This window comes from Kryptolebias marmoratus, linkage group LG7, assembly GCF_001649575.2.
Source record: "Kryptolebias marmoratus isolate JLee-2015 linkage group LG7, ASM164957v2, whole genome shotgun sequence".
NCBI lineage: Eukaryota > Metazoa > Chordata > Actinopteri > Cyprinodontiformes > Rivulidae > Kryptolebias > Kryptolebias marmoratus.
In genome coordinates, this window is record NC_051436.1 from 21,744,078 (window position 1) to 21,756,717 (window position 12,640).

The following is a 12,640-nucleotide window of genomic DNA, read 5'->3' on the forward strand; positions in this document are numbered from 1 at the left end:
ACAAAACTTCAATAAACTATAAAGCAGAATGGTACTATTTCAAATTTAATAATTACAAGTGCAGAACCAATGGGTAGTGTTTAGAAAAATTGGTCATTTTAAGTCACTGGTCAGGGAAAAAGTGTTTTTAAACTATCAATAGAGGTACTCATGTTCCTTTTTAATGGTACTCAAAAGAAATTTTGGTGTCACTCATTTACAAGTTAAATAAGCTCATTAAGTGTCATAAACTGTAATGTAAAACTAAAAAGCAACACAAAAAAGATGAATGGTTCAAGCATTTTACAATCTTGGCTCTAAATGGCTAAGTCACTTGACTTAAACTCACTTGGCTGTGATTGTAGGCAACTAGTTGACATTTGAGAAGGAGTCTCTAAAGTGTCTCAAAACATTTGCAGCGATTCTCAATATCCTTGCATGAGTCACAGGCTCACAGTCCTGCCACCTGAGTTTTGAACATGTTCAATAAAAAAAAATGTGCAAAAAAGTTTCTCTGTAAATCATTGCAGAGTTGTTGCAGGCGCCACGCTGATGATAAATAATAATTATTTAAGAAAAATGTAAAATGCATCATATAGCTTGCTGGTAAGTACGTCACAACCACTCAGAATTTAGTGAGAGTACAACTAAAAATTGGCATTTTTTTCTCATAATTTTAAGGTGCCCATTACTCTCTAACAGTCTCAGCTCAGTGAGATACTACTCTTATTATTTTCTAAGGTGATACTAGATAGGAGAGTGAAACATTTACTTATTATACAAATTTGAGAACCACTTCTATAACTGACTACATAGCAAGATTTAGTTTGTGTTACCTCCAGCATAGTTTATATTTCTGGAAGACCATTTTATGGTACCTTCCAGTGGTATCCTCTTTTGTCTGTTTCTGTAGAGATGTGTAAAACAAACAAACATTCTTACCTGTGAGAGGAGCGGTGGTGCCGTGCTCTCAAAAGGAGGATAAAGCGAAGATAGTGCCCCCTGCACACAATCCTCCATTGCCTCCGAGCCCTAAGAGACAAAAGGATGATGATGAAGGTTTAAATCATAATCGGAAACTAAATCAGCTCTCATGTCTGCGTTTGTGTCCAACAGCCGAGTTGCCTCACTTGTTGCTGACACCCACACATACAAATATACACATACACCACTTTCAACTTCCTGTTTTATGGTCTGGGGAGTGTCAAACATTTCCTCCAAGGGCCAGCGAACGAGTGAACCCACAGAACAAAAGTGTGTGTTATCTCCCTAATTTACAGATATGTGCCCCCCCCCCACACACACATATCAGAACATTGAGCAGGCCTGTGAGGTGGAGGGTGACAGAGCAGAGCACACAGCTTATAGTGTTTATTTTTCTGCTTGGCCTGTTGACATGGCAACCAGGACTTTTTTTCCCCCTTCCTCCCTTCACATTTCTCCCTTTAGACCTTTCCATCTGTTTGTCTCTTAGTTTCATCCGCTCCCTGCCCTTTTATTTTTCTTTGTCTCCTCCCGTGTTGCTCCTCCACAAAACCTTCTGACAACAATTACATCTGGATTCTCAGTGCATTGTACTGAATAATTACAGCAATCGAGGGGATAGACTGAAAGCAATCGGTTGAAGAGTGTATGGAAAAAGAGACGAGCAGCTAGCCAGGAATGAATGAGCTGGAGGTGATCTGGGGGCTTTTAATGGTGGAAGAACTTTTTGGGGTTTGTTTTTGTGTACTCTGTAGAGAGGAGCTGGGGTTAGCCACAGTGAAGGACAGAATGAGCATTACAAACAGGAAAGTATTTGAAACAAGCTTTAGTTTTTATGTGGCTTTACCGTTGTGTCCAACATTCGACCAATATGCACTGACAAAATAAATCCAACAGCTCAGGTTTTCAAAGTTGGGTTCAGACAAATGTCAAGTCCTGTTTCCAAGTACTTTGGACTGAAAACTGCATTTCAGAAAGAAGATATTGGTCAATTTAGGCACAGAGGGCAGCAAAGCCAATAAATTAGGTGGACTTAAAAACCAAAGAAGAAAAAATCCAAGGCCTTTTTTAGTATTTCAGATTTGTTTTCTTGATGTTGTTCTCTCACTCATCAGAAATAATTAGCCCTTTTTCTTACCTACCATCTTGGCTGACAAATAAATGCCAACAGAGGTTTGTTGCTTGGCTTTAGCTTTGGAAAATAGCAACCAAGGTAAAGTACATAAATGTTTCTGGACCCAACAGCTTGTCAAAGGTTGTCGGTTTGGCCTTTAGTGAAGAGAACTGCTGCTAACCAGAATGGGAAGCAAATTAAATCCCAATTTGATGTAATTTGGTTTCTAAAAAAGGTTATTTTTGTATCTGTCTGTGTTACAAGATACATTTTGAACTACTGGACAGATTTTATTGAAACACTCAGTAAACAATCATTGCATAAACATCTGCAACTCATTAATGTTTATAGTCCACTTGAATCAAAACGACTACCGCAATTAATCACCCTTGGAAAACACAAAAAAGGCTACAACTCAGTCACATTTTCAATTATTGAGCTCAAATTTGGTGTGGTAGTAGCAGAGAGTCATCCCCATCGCATAATCCTGAATAAAATGTGCAACTTATTTCCTAAAAACTTTTCCATGCAAAGCAATGGGCAATATTTTTCAAGAAACTTTGCTTCATTTTTTTTTTTCAAATAATTAAATTCTATAATAAACAAAGTGGAAAAAGGTCAGATAAAATGAAGCAATGACTCTTTTCACATCGCCACTGTAGACAATAATATATATAAAAGGTGTAATTAAAAAGTGGTACATGCTCATTAGTATTGCTTTTCAAAGAGATGTTCAAAAGATGGTGCATTATTGCATAGACTATGGTCAATAACAGCCTGATGAAGACACATTGTAAACTTGGCAGAGACAGTAAAAGGGGTTCCAATGGCCTTTGACTCACTGACAAAATATACAGAGTCGCGTAAAAACACAACGGGGGGGGGGGGTTCAGGAGATTGCAGAGCCATCCAGCAGGAACTTCCTCTTCAAATAAAGCTCTTCAAAGCATCTCAAAAGGCTTGAGCTAATTCAGCAATTAATACAGAACATGACAGTGAACACTCTCTGCTGTATTTCAATACCTTTTTGACATGTTTGTTAAAGGTTTCTGTATTAGCAGAAGTTTGTAGCTTGTTGTGTTTTTACAGAGCTTCTGTAGCCAACCCTCTTCGACAGACTGGCACCTCTGCAGTTTGACTCCACCCTGGTCAACAGATCCAATTTGTAGAGTGTGCCAACTGGGCAGATGAACTAAAGAGAGTGCCACTCATAGAGAGTCATTATATAAATGCTGGTTTAAAATGGATAGGTTTGGAGTGAAGCAACAAACATTCTGTTTGTGGAGAAACTACCAGACTAGCTCATTGCAAGTTATTTTGTGACAAACCACCATGTCTGCAATATTGTTTTTCAGTTTGAATCCATTATGAATCACAATTTTCCCCCATTTGTTTCCAACACATTAAAGCCAGTAACTCTGGGACTAACTAGTTGGAGACTTAAAATTGTAGGAAACAAAGCTAATTTTCAGTTGCAGTCCCACTGAAATTGTACCTATGATACCTTTGCAATATGTAGAAATTTCTGACAACATTTCTGCAATAAAGTTGTGACTGTCGCACGCATTTGTGCTGTTGTACACATTTCTCACAAATGACTTGCATCAGATGCACAACATTTCTGTGTGACAACTGAGAAATCTGAGAGCTGTGCCCTGGCAGAACAGGATGGTGGGATCTTCAAATACATTCAGTGTTCTAAGACATCTAAATGCAATGCAATTTTTGTACCAATAACAATTTATCTTGGTTTGTTTATTCTGAATGCATCCAGTTTTTGTTACTACTGTAATGAAGTTTAAACACTTTTGATAATGTATAAATGTTTTATTACATCTTGTAACAAAAAACCTTTAATAATCCATCCATCCATCCATTTTCTTTACCCACTTCTCCATTCCGGGTCGCGGGGAGCTGGTGCCTATCTCCAGCAGTCACTGTGCGAGAGGCAGGGGACACCCTGGACAGGTCGCAAGTCCATCGCAGGGCACCTTTAATAATGAAAGTGTCAAATGAAAATGTACAATATAAACAAGTTGCCTTGTTTTCTAAAGCTTGAGTACTTTAATATTACAGAAACTAAATTGAAAAGGATTCAAGAGAGGTTTGAGACACTCGCAACAACTCTGCAACTATTTTGATGAAAAAAAAAAGTCTTGCAATTTCTCTGAACATATTTAAAATGCAAGTGACATAAGAGTGATGCCTAACTAAGATGAGAACCTTTGTGACCCACACAAACTGAATTTTTCACAAGAAATCTGAAAATTTTAAAAATCTTCATAGTGGAGACTTGGATGTGGAGGTTTCTCCAAGTAGGCTGGACAAACACAGATTTTAGGAAACAATGATGTAGAAGTTTGTTGCTCACAGGCCACTATTGCTCTGTGCACTTTAGATAAGTTAATGGTGTGATCCATTGGTACTCGAACGTTGGAATTTCTATCAGGTCTGGAGGCAGGATCCCAGAATGCAGAAAAACTTATTTATTAATAAAACAAAACAAAAGCTGACGTGACTGAGGGCAGGAGATTAATGACACAGGGGGCACAGAGGGCACATGGAGCAAAAACTACACAAGAACATAATAATCCCAAACACAGGGGGAAAAAAATAAACACAGAACTACAGAAACACAAGTAGAAACATGATCATAAACCAAACACATATGATTACTAAAAAGATCTCAAAAACCACAGATCCTAATAACTGCTGAGTTTTTAATCAGTAAAATCAACTGAACACTCCTTCAAAGCCTGAAAGTCCTGATTAGCTCCAACCTTAAAATCCAGTAGAGCTTCTTACACATAAAAAACTCTGCTAGTTGCAGTAATAATGTTTTATTTTTCACTCCCGCCAGTTTGTATCTCAGTGATCCAGTCATACACACAGTACTGTCCAACATCTATAATTCATCGTGTTGCTACAATGTTTAACTGCATAGAAATCCACTGTTATTCACTTCTATTACCAAGTGGTAGTTATCCTGGTCACTGAGGACAACAAATATCCAATCCTACTGGTTTTCTTGCACCTGGAGCACAGTTCCTTCAGGTCTGACATCATTCCCAGATCTGAACACCAAGGTAAATAGAATGTACCATATAAATGTTCTTTTTCTGTATATTAATGTCATTCATGTGAACCTTCTCACCACCTAGTGTCATGGTTTTTAGTGTTTTGTAAATTCTTGTTTTGTTTCTGGTTTTCTGTTAGTTTCTGTGTTCATGTCATGTCACTTTCCACCTCCCCAGTACTTTTCCTATTTATGTCTGCCACGCCCATCTCCACCTGCTAGTAATCATTCTCACTCACCTGTGTCCATTTTCCTCATTATCCTCTGTCTTTAAGAACCGGTCATTCTCATTCACCCCTCACTGGATCATTCCGCTTTGCCTGTTAGTTCTTGTTCCCTCTGGTTATGCCTTCGCTCCTCGCTTTTGGATTTTGTTAGTGTTTGTTTTGCTGCCACGCCAGCCCTTTTGTTTGTATTTTAGTTAAATAAAGTATTTACGTTCGTTAAAGCCATGCGTCTGCGTTCTGGGTTTGCCGCCATATCTCCACCTTGTGACACCTAGTGGTGTTTTCATGGGTATTTCCTCAGTTTTTAATTTAAACTGAGAAAAAAAAAACCCTATTATTTAAAAATATTTGGAATACTCTAGTCAGGACCTAAATATCTTTGTATTCACAAGCTTGTTCACGCAATTTTCAACAGGATATAACAATGTTTACAACAAAAGAATGGAATTTCAGAGTGGAAGTCCAGTCATCATGATACAATGAAGCTAATAAAGGGGAGGACAAGACTGATGCTGTCCATCTGGCAAACTATTCAATCTCTACCAAATTAAAAAAGCTTATTTTCAGTGTAAAATCTGTCTGTAGTAATTCAACAATGAAGCATTTAGGGTCAAATTTACCACTGGTTACCAAGATCATACAGTGCTATTGGTACTACAAAATTCAGAAACCTTCTTGTCCTTCACAACCATAAAACAAAGTAGCACACAACATAAATGTCCTGACAGACAGAAAGAGACTCACAGGTGAACTTAGTTCCTCAGGTGTAATTCAGTTCATCTTAAATTGTACACTCAATTCACTTTAGGTAAATATACATGTGTTTTAGGTGATATAATGGGAAAATGTAAGGCAGCAAACGTTATTATCATAACATAATGTAACATCAAAAACTGTTTGGGTAATCATTATTGACAAATTAAATTAAAATGCATTTAAATTGATGCTCAGGATCCACATCTCAACCAAGTTTAGAAAATTTGGCATGATTGTTTTAGTGTAATGTTGCTTACAGTCAGAGAAACAAATTTTAAAAATAATTTGCCTCTAGCTCAGCTGTAACGTCTGTAACTCCATGTAACATCTGGTCTCTATTATTTTCAAAGAGAGGAAAAAGAGAAACCAATCATTCTAAAAAGAAACATGAGGTTGGATGTGTTCAAAAAGGCTGAAAAAAATATAACAAGTATGACTGTTAAAAGATAATCTACTTATAACATGACTTTCAAACATATAGTACTATGCAAACTGTTTAAACCATGCCTAAAATCTTCATTTTTTCCCAAGCAGCTAGACTTCTTGCAATCTTTAACAGTGGTCTTGAACAATAATTTTTCAGACTTTTAGGAAGTTTTTTTTGGTTTAGCTGTTTTTATTAATTTTCTGTCCAGTTCTTGTGCCTGACAATGATAACGTATTGCACAGTTTGAAAAGAAAAAAATCTAAATTTGTGTTTTTGCTAAGTTTTCTCTTATGTGTTGATACAACACTGGTCCAATCCTTGATTTCAGAAGTCTATTTTATGCCTGAATGAGTCAATGGTCCAAGTTAAATTTACAAACGACAACAAATAAAATCCTTCCACTGAAAATGTTTAGGTACTGGACTGGACTAATTTTTAAAAAGCAGCCAGAGAAAAACTTTGGAAATCTTTAAGAAAGTACTGCCAATAAAGACAACTTTAAAGTATTAAAGAGTGTCTGACTGCTTAGAAACAAAATATGAACAAATGAGGGATGACTCTTTTTCACAGTACTGTATTGTAGTTTGCTGTGTTTTACACAAAACCCTTCTGGTGCAGCTTGGGGCACCTTCCACATTAATTAAAATACAGTATTTCTGCTGGAGTAGAAAAAAATAGAAAACCTTATTGTTGTTGTATGCGGTTCAACAAAGCTGCAGACATTCCTCTTTAAGGTTTAATTGCTTGAAAAGCATGAATAAACACACACAACACAGAATAATGACATTAAAAATAAAAGATTTATTAAATAGCATTAGCATGAACCACTACAAAAACTTTGAGACTGGAGTTTTACTGCTCAGACTAGCCATTAGCTCGTCAGTTTGGTGACGAGCTATAGGCTTGTCAATCAGTTGTGTGAATGCTGATTCAACTTTCACACAACTGATTTCCTGTTTATAGTTTTTTCTATACTTTTTCTATACTATTTTTGCATACTTTGTGTTATTTTTTCACTTTTATATATCAACATGCTCGGCTCAGTTAAGAATACCATAATGTGGCTTTTAGTATTTGTCACTTTTCTACTTTTGGAATTATTTTTCTTAATTTACAAAACTTTTCCCCATATAAATACATTGAGATCTCATCAGTTCCTTTAGGAAGATTGTTCTCAGAAATCTATTTCAGAGTAGTGGCTCTATTTATTTATATTAATTATATGGAACATGTATACAGTTAAAATGGTAAATAAAGCGACTGTGTGAGGTCTACTAACAGTGTTGCTTTTGTACATTTGCATGTTTGTTTGATGCTTAGATAAACAAACAATACCAATTTGGGGTTATACTATTCTTGAATCTGATTTCCTGTTTTTATCTTCTCTACACAGGCTAAAATAGAAAAGGCAAGTTTTATCATCAAAACTGACATTTGGCAAAAAGGAGGAATAAAGAGATACAAGAGGAGAGGTTGAGACAAAGAGAGACAAAATGTAGTCAATGAAAAACGACACAGGCATAAAGAGAAAACCAGACAGATTTGTAGAGCGAGAGCTCAGACAGAAAGAAGGAAAGGGGGAAGAGAAAAAAGGTGGAGAAATCAATGGGAAACAAGAGCAGTGGCGACCATGATGGAAACCAGATGTAGCAGGAGAACAGAGAACGAGAGGAAGAGCCGTGGAGCTGAAAGGACTTTGCAGAATGTGGAACTGATAGAGGATGACATGATTAGGAGAAAAATTAGACAGATGCTGACAAAAAGAGAGGGAGACGGAGTAGAAGGAGGAGGTTAAAGAGCACTGAGACAAAGGGAAGGATGTGAGGATGAAGAGGAAAAACTAGTGAGGTCTGAGACTGATTTCCTTTCTGGAATTAACCTGTGTAATCTAACCCAACCTTCAGTGAGTTTCACTGGATTTTTTACAGATTGTTTTAGTTTTCTAAACACTACAGTCTGTTGAGTCCAATCCAACTCCTCGTACTGACCTAGTTTCTGTGTGCAACATACATAATAAAAATTAGATGATGATAGCTTTTCTCATTTATGCTTTTCCTTGGGTGTATGGCATTTGTTTAAGGTAACAGCTTCAAAGCATGTCCACATTACCACATATTAGCAGCTTTTCACATGCTTCTTTCCTGTTGTGTGTGTTTGGTGCCCTCTCACAAATCTACTGAAGTATCTGTGCTGCACTGAGCCACGACGAGCTGCGAGGTCACGTTTCATGAACCGTGACCCAGGCTGACCTTTGGAAGAGTGGCCAATCTCTGCTGACCACATCTTCACATAAAATATAGACAGAAAACTAATGACCTTGCAAGCATCTTTGGATTTCAGCTTTGTATAAAAAATTGGTTTCATATCAAAAACAGTCAGAAAAATGGATTATTTTATTGTAAAATGAAGGCAAATGCCTGTTTTGTAACAAAATATATCTAGCACATCAAATACTGTAGTAAAAGTTGCATAATTTAGAAGAACTGGATCAAAAGTATCATTTATTACATCAATACTCAGACTTGTCCAACTTGTTCTCTTCATCTTTTAAAGTATCTTTTTAATTTATGACAATTCAGGTCTCGGGGTTTTAGTTGTTTGTTTAAATCATGGTTTCAGACTGATTTTAAATCTTAAACCTTGTTAAATATATGCAATTGAGAATATAATTTCTGAAATTAGCAAATGCAACCAGTATTGCAACAATGGATTCTAACTTTGGAAGATGTGCATCATAAATATTATGGTCAGCGTATTCCCAGTCTAAAGTCCTAATAAAATTTTGTTCTGTCAAAACCTCTTCTGCGTTACTTTTTGCAACTCACTGGGATCACCTTTCATCGCAGTTATTTTAGTGCATTTTAACCTAACTTATGATATTTTCCTAAAAATAGCAGTTAGTTTGAGTTCATAGACCTAACCACGTATTTTGCATTAATAAAAACTAATTTTGATGCCCACGTGTAACCAGGAAATCGTGTGCCCAAATACCATGCGGTAAAATAAAAAAATAAAAGATTTGTCACACTATCAAAATATGTTTACTAGCACAATAGGGAATAAAATAAATGCTCATTTTATTTATGCAGATGAATTGACACAACTTGGGACGGTTACAGTTTTCAGATGGTGCAGGACTGAACATTAAATATGCTAAAAGTAAAAACAACTTATTTTTTATACAGATGCTGTAAAAATTTCTATTTTATGTTAAATCATGTTTCTCTAAGCCTAACTAAATAGTCGTTATTGATTAAACATAAACAGCAAAGTTAAAACTCATTAAGTAGTTTTAGATGTTTAAACTTAAGTAAAAGTAACAAAGTAGTCCTTGATGTTTTAGTTTTGATGTTAAAACTTATTACGTAAGCCTAACCAAGAAGTGAAACACTCCTAAATGTAACCAAGCAGTTAAGCTTAAAGAGAAATAAAAAAAAATAAACATCTCAGTCAGGTTTGAAAAAGTGTGTTTTTTATATATTTTTTAAATCTTCCAGATTACTAAATAGTTTATATAAACCGTGCCACTCAACAAACAGCTATGATACTGTATTAAATGATTTTGTTTTCAAAGCAGTCTGTCTGGTATAAGAGTTTGTTTGACGTTTTGTACATTTCCTTTCTTCAGGAAGCCACAACCTTCTCACATTAACAACTACTCCATGATCTCTAAGTGAATAATTCCCTTGTCTTCTTGCTCTGATTTGACATTCTTCAGCAACTTCTGAGGGAATAATCTGTATTTTTAGCTCTTACATGCTCCATTTTACTTAATTGCTATTTTTGTCTGTTGTTTGCTTTGGAGCAGATAAGTAATCTGAGGCTTGATTTGAGCATTTTCTGCTAATAGGAGTGAAGCTAAACCAAAACAGACCTCAAAATGATAACAGGAGCCCAACATGCCTAAAATGATTGACACAGGGGAAATGTAAACCTTGTTAAACTTTTTTCATGTCCTCAAGACATCAAGACCAGTATAACTGGTAAAACTAAAACAGTAAAATGCATAGGGACCTAAGAATATACTAGTGGAACAACTTAATGGACTGAGCCGTAGCTATCTGGAGTCTGCATGTGCTGTACTCCAGACAATTACAGGAAACTCACTTAAAGCAAGATTCCTGTGATTGACAAGGCGTTTCTGATCCCGTCTGGTTTGTTATCTCCACCTCTGTGGGCAAAGCTGTTTTCTTTAACTTTCATTAATTCCAATAGGTTGGTTTCCTGACTGAAGTTGATGAGTGGCACATGGCCTCTGGTTTCTAAATCTTTCCAGACAGAGGGAATGGAAATACCCTCTGCCACATATTCTAGGCGTATGACTATGTGACTGTGTGTGTGTGTGTGTGTGTGTGTGTGTGTGTGTGTGTGTGTGTGTGTGTGTGTGTGTGTGTGTGTGTGTGTGTATGGAAAACAGTTTGCTGGTGCATTTTAACACCTATGTGCACAGCAGCCGTTTTTGTCTCAGGGCAGGTTTTGATGTGCACATTCATTGGCCCTGTGTAGAGATTTTCCTCTTAGTGCACATATTGCAAGGCGGGTTGTATTGGTCGAGGTATGGGTTAGAGTTTCAAACCATTTGTGAATTTGCAGTGACTCTTTGCGTTCTCTGGTGCACATCTGTTACTGTTTTCCAATCTAAACTTTCCCAACGGGGCAGGGAAGGAGAAAAAAACTGTAGATGTTCTTCCTTCTCCTAAGACCATGCCATCCCTTGTTCTCATTTCCCCTCCTTTTTTTCTCTCTTTCCCCCCTTTTCGCCAATATGGAAAATGCGGCATCACCGAAACCACTGTTGAAGCTGTCCAAGACTCCTAAAATAAAAAAGTAACTCTACCCTTTGCTTTTATTCTTCTCCTTCACTTTTCAGTTCTCCCTTTCGTTCAGATTTTTCTCTTTCTCTTGCTGCCAAGCTGCTCCACCCTGCACAACACACAGAAGCTGGAATCTGATCGTAATCACTGCGTCTTCACTTCTCTTGAATAAATTTTGGTTTATGTGTTTACCATCGTCTTTCTGCCTCTGGGTGTTACTGATCAAACTGTAAGTGAGTGGAGAATACAGAAGTGATCCCAAGAGATGCAACAGAGGGCTATTTTTTTTGCTTCCCTGAGCAAGTTAGCCACAATCGTCACTAACGTCACACAACTGAAATCATGCCATGATTTAGAGCAAGCTGAGAGTTATAACTTCTGCTAAAAAGACAATTTATGACAAATGACTCATTAAAAGATCCAAAAATGCACAGTGACAAGCTTGGAAAAACAATTCTCTACATTAAAATACAAAGATTACAGATATAACAGGTCAAAAATGGAAGATAGTCTAAAAGTTTTGTTACAAATGAGCTCCATGTCTATCTTCAAATGGAAAAGTCACTTTTTCATCATCATGCCCTACACAAAGAATCACATAAAAGCCGGGGGACTTACCATGACTTCAGTCAGGAATTCCTACATGGTCCTCAGCTCCTTTCCTGGCTCTGCTTCCTCTCCACATTCTCTTCAAAAACTTTCTCTTCTCACTTCTAACCAGGCCCTGTTACCTCCATCAGATGGTTCTCCAGCTCAGTTCTCCTTCTTATGAAATATTTCAGTGCTGTTGCATTAAAAGATAAACAAAAAACCCTCTCCCATCTTCTTCTCCGCTGTCTCGGCTGTATTCCCCAGCCTGGGAATGTCCTAGCTATTTTTTTTTCTCTCCTCCTCCTTCTCCTCCTCCTCGTCTCGTCCTCTCAGACTGCCCGGGCAGTCCCACACCCCCCTCCTCCCCCTCTCACCTAACAGAAGCGCTACAGTCTGTCTCAACTCTCAAACTTTCCATCTTTATTTCCCCTCCTTCTTGACTAACTTAAATGAATAGACAATAAAAATCATTACCCCACCCAGCCTGTAAAGAGACCGCTCATGTTTTATTGTGAGGCAACCTCACATTCTTTATTCTCAATAAGAAATGATTAGGTTTAATTGTAATTAAACTTAGATTTGATATAAAAAAAGGATTTAACAGTCTTATAATAAGCTCAAAAGTAAACAGCTAAAATGACTTATTTCTGTAGATGAATCTGAGTATGTTTT

At 36.9% G+C, this 12,640-nt stretch overlaps 1 protein-coding gene across 2 annotated transcripts in view; it reads right to left on the bottom strand.

Annotated features, from left to right (window-relative positions):
- arhgef40 (Rho guanine nucleotide exchange factor (GEF) 40) overlaps positions 1–12,242 on the bottom strand; it is a 48,742-nt gene extending 36,500 nt beyond the window's left edge. For both annotated transcript variants that reach the window (XM_017432052.3, XM_017432051.3), the window contains exons 1-2: positions 11,996–12,242; positions 922–1,011 (exon numbers count right to left, since the gene is read on the bottom strand). In XM_017432052.3, the coding sequence (XP_017287541.1) occupies positions 922–1,011; positions 11,996–11,998 (93 nt within the window). In that variant the 5' untranslated portion in view covers positions 11,999–12,242. The remainder of the gene's footprint in view (positions 1–921; positions 1,012–11,995) is intronic.
- Between the last annotated feature and the right edge of the window lie 398 nt (positions 12,243–12,640).